Source organism: Nicotiana sylvestris, chromosome 5, assembly GCF_000393655.2.
Source record: "Nicotiana sylvestris chromosome 5, ASM39365v2, whole genome shotgun sequence".
NCBI classification, from domain to species: domain Eukaryota; kingdom Viridiplantae; phylum Streptophyta; class Magnoliopsida; order Solanales; family Solanaceae; genus Nicotiana; species Nicotiana sylvestris.
Window position 1 is genome coordinate 83,180,488 of NC_091061.1, and position 4,239 is coordinate 83,184,726.

At 34.1% G+C, this 4,239-nt stretch overlaps 1 protein-coding gene across 1 annotated transcript; it reads right to left on the bottom strand.

Annotated features, from left to right (window-relative positions):
- Positions 1-704: 704 nt before the first annotated feature.
- On the bottom strand, positions 705-2,937 carry LOC104216232 (pentatricopeptide repeat-containing protein At1g33350). Its single transcript, XM_009766243.2, has one exon. It carries the CDS (start codon positions 2,901-2,903, stop codon positions 1,323-1,325), a length of 1,581 nt encoding a protein of 526 aa, XP_009764545.1. The 5' UTR covers positions 2,904-2,937; the 3' UTR covers positions 705-1,322.
- Positions 2,938-4,239: the final 1,302 nt, after the last annotated feature.

The following is a 4,239-nucleotide window of genomic DNA, read 5'->3' on the forward strand; positions in this document are numbered from 1 at the left end:
AGGGTAATGACATGCAATTAGTTTTATATTATAATATGACGATGAAAGTAAAAGCGCGAAGGGTGATGCCGTGCAATTTTGTTAATTTCATTGCTCCTTACTTTGATATTACTTGGCTTTGTGATCTGGTTATTTACTTTTGAAAGAAGCTTACTCAGTGCAACTTTACTTTATGTTGTTGTTTTATGCCCCTTTACTAGTGCACTTATTATCCCTTTCACTTGTCAATATCATGTTGTTATATTTGATAATCTATATGTTATTTCGTTACTTCTTGATATATTACTGTACAGGTTTATTGTAGGTGTCTTATCTTAGCCTCGTCACTATTTTGTCGGGATCAGGCTCGACATTTATTGAGTATATTGGGTCAGTTGTGCTCGTACTAGACTTTTATACTTCTTGTGCATATCCGGATATCGGTACCAGCAAAGTACCGAGAGGTGCTTAGCAAATATCGGACATGTGATTCGAGGTATAGTCAGCAACGAGCCGGTCCTTCCTTCTAGTCTCTTGATTTGGTCAAACAATTGCATGCACCACTAGTTAAAAGTTGTCAGACTTAAGCGATAAAGAAGATAATAGTATTAGAGTTTTGGAAAAAAGATAAATCATTGTAACAAGTGTACGACTGCATAACAAAATTATTTACGCCGCAATTTACTAAACCACTTCAATTTGATTAGAATCTATTTTGCCCGGTCTTTGCCTTATTTTCTCGTTTTTACTGGTTATTAATGAGCATTCCTACTTTACACCGACTTGCTTCTAGTGATGGTTTTATTGTCTTCCCAATAGGTTGCTCAAAAAAAGGAATTTATCACATGACCTCAACATACAGTCCCCGAGGCTACATAATTTAAGACTTCGGAGAATCTTCAACTTTTCTTTCAAACATATCTCACAAGAGAAAGTTTATGCTCCAATTTCTTGTGCCCCAAAACAAGTTGCCTCTTTCTTTCAGATCATAAGCAGTACATTCTTTCTGTGCAGCTTAGAATAACTCCATAATTTGAAGGTCCTCTGCAGAGAGTAAATAACACTATCTTCAAGCTCGATTTGAAGAGAGTAACAGAAAAGTGTTCCACCAATGATTTCTTAACTCTTGATTGTTAAGATCCAGACAAACCATGGATGCTCTAAGCTTCATACACACCAGCACAGGTCAAAGATCAAGAAACAACTGGTGTTCAGGAATTCCAAATCAAATTAGATCATGATAATAAGAGGGATATGGAAATGAGAATTTCTTAGGAAAGAATAAAGCAGCAAGGTACATAATAATTCGCATCAACCAAGCATTAAAGCCAGCAAGGTACATACTAATGCGCATCAACCAAATATTCCAAAACTGAGTATATCTCTTCCATTCTAGGGTGAGATTTGTCTACTGAATAGAATTGATGAACTTGGCTATCAAGCTCAATCCAACTGCAACCACGAGCTTTATAAGCATTCTGCTGATTTAGGATCTTCCTTATTTTTCGAACCTCTTCCCACTTCCCCAACTCCCCATATAAATTAGCCAGCATAGAGTAATAACTACCATTATTTGGATCAATACTAATCAAGTTTTTCAGTGCATATTCAGCCAAGTCAATACGCCCATGAATTTTGCAGCCGTTAAGCAAGGTACCCCATATAACAGCATCTGGAGTTATGTGCATATTTCTAACAATTTCCATAATTTCCTCAAACCGACCTGCTCGACCAAGAAGATCAACTAAACACCCATAATGCTCAATTTCAGGAGTAATTCCGTATATCCTAGTCATTAAGTCATAATAACTAAGCCCCTCTTGAACCAACCCTCCATGAGTACAAGCATTCAACAAGCCAATAAAAGTCACTGAATCAGGTTTTAAATCATCGCCATGTTGCAACATATCTTTAAAAACTCCAATAGCACCTTCCCAATGACCTTGAAGGGCCAAACAATTGATCATAGAATTACAACATGTCAAACTCCCCCTATTAGCCTTATCAAAAAGATATCTTGCTTCTCTCAAGCTCCCGCATTTACCATACATATCAATGAGAGCATTCAAAGTAAGTGAATTCAAATGAACACTATTCCGATACACATACCCATGAATGCATTTTCCGAGCTGAAGCATTCCGGTATGCCCACAAGCAGCAAGTACACACGCAAATGTAACATCATTAGGCTTATTCCATTGAACCATACCTTCCTCAACTATCATTCTTCTTAAAAATGAAATGGCCTCAGAAAACAGCCCATTTTGTGTACACCCCGCAATTATGGAATTCCACGAGGGAGTGTCTCTTACACACTGAGGAGTTTCTTCAAAAAGCAAAATAGCATCCCCCATTTGCCCAACTCTAGTATATCCTGATATCATCGCAGTCCATGAAACCACATTCCTGTCAGTAATTTCATCAAACAGTTGCCGTGCAACTTTAATATCAGACGAAGACCTTGAATAAGCATCCAATAGAGCTGTCTGAACAACAGGGCATTTTCCAAAACCCATTTTGTCAATATGGGTATGCGCCATTTCAATCCCATAAGACTTTATAACTTCAGGGAAAGACTTTAAGATTATAGGGAATACAAAATGGTTAGGCCTTGACAAGCCATTACGAACCATTCCACGGTATAACAAAAGAGATGATGTATGATCTTGAACGGAAGTGTATGCAGTAATCATCGCAGTATAAAGGTAAACATTGGGAAAATTAAGGTATTTGAAGATTAAGCGAGCATAATGGAGGTTTGAGAGAGTGATGGTGCAGAAACGAACAAGCTTGAACGCATAAAGCTGCGTTTGGCCATGACCAGTGGTAATGAGATGGCCTTGCAATTGCTTGAGTAGAGCAAGACTCTTGCATTTATCTAGAATAACTAGGATGTCTTGATATAGATTTTGTCCGAGTAGCATTTTCCTCGACAAGAATACATTCAAAATTGGAGGTATAAATACTACTGTACGATACACAACTCCCAAGTCATCTGTTAACCTCCTACTTTATTTTTAAGGTATTTTTACATTAATTTAAACTATTGGAAACTTTATTATCCTAAATATTCATGTTTAGTTAATTACCCGGTCTAAACAAGTTTTGTTTACAAAATATATATATATTCCACCTTAAAGTCTCACAATTCATTATTAGTGCATTCAATCAAAGGATTTAGACCATTTTCCTTTTTTTCTCCTCTTCACTTTCTTCTCTCGAGAATTTTGGTAAATAGTTGAAATCCCTTCTTTAATTTCTAGCTTCAACGACGTACAAACAATATCCTTGCATGAGTATATTGAGAGGCTAAAAATTGTACAAGGGATGGAAATAGCTACGGAAATTATGCCCTTTCATTTAATTTGTCAACCTCTCTGCGTGATGCCATGAACAATTAAATTTCCAGTAATTTCACTTTTTCTTTTTAAAATTTAGTACCATATCAAATCAGCATAAAGTACTTTTTAAACTTTTAGCTGCGTAATGCAAACCAATACACCTAACTTATATATGTAGCTTAACCAACCAAAGAAAACCAATGGAAGTAAAAAAACAATGAGGTAGAAATTCAACATGATAATGAAAAAAACAGAGCATAAGAATTAAGACTCTATCAAATTCTCACTTTAGAGTACATCTCAAACAAAGTAGAAACAATTCTATTTACACAAGCTAGAAATTACATCTAATTAAAAGACAATGAACAAACATTCATACTGTCAAAAATGAAAAGTTGAAATAATTTATATCATACAGTTATATCTACAACTTATCTATAATTTTTATACATTATTTCTACCCAGTTATATATAACTACAATATTATACCACTTAAATACAATTTTATGCAAATTTCATACAATACGTCTTTTGTATATTTTGTATCTGATTTATACATAATAAACACAAATTTCATACAACTAATTATATATTATACAACTTATCTATAATTTTCATACATTATTTTTACCCAGTTATATACAACTACAATATCATACAACTTAAACACAATTTTTATATATAAGTATTATTCAACTTTCAAACAATATTTAAATAAAAAAATATACAAACAACATAATACAGTTTTTCTACAATTTTACTACAACTGTACTACAATTTCGTAAGTACAATGTATGTCATGTCTTCTTCTTTTTCGAGTTTCGATCTAAAATTCAGCCAAAATCAAGTCTAATCTTTACCAAAATACCCTCAAAATTGAGATATAAACTCCAAACTATATTTTCAATTATTTGCAATA

Bases quoted from the DNA above. Each gene is read 5' to 3' on its own strand.
- LOC104216232 (XM_009766243.2), bottom strand. From the start codon at position 2,903: ATGCTACTCGGACAAAATCTATATCAAGACATCCTAGTTATTCTAGAT.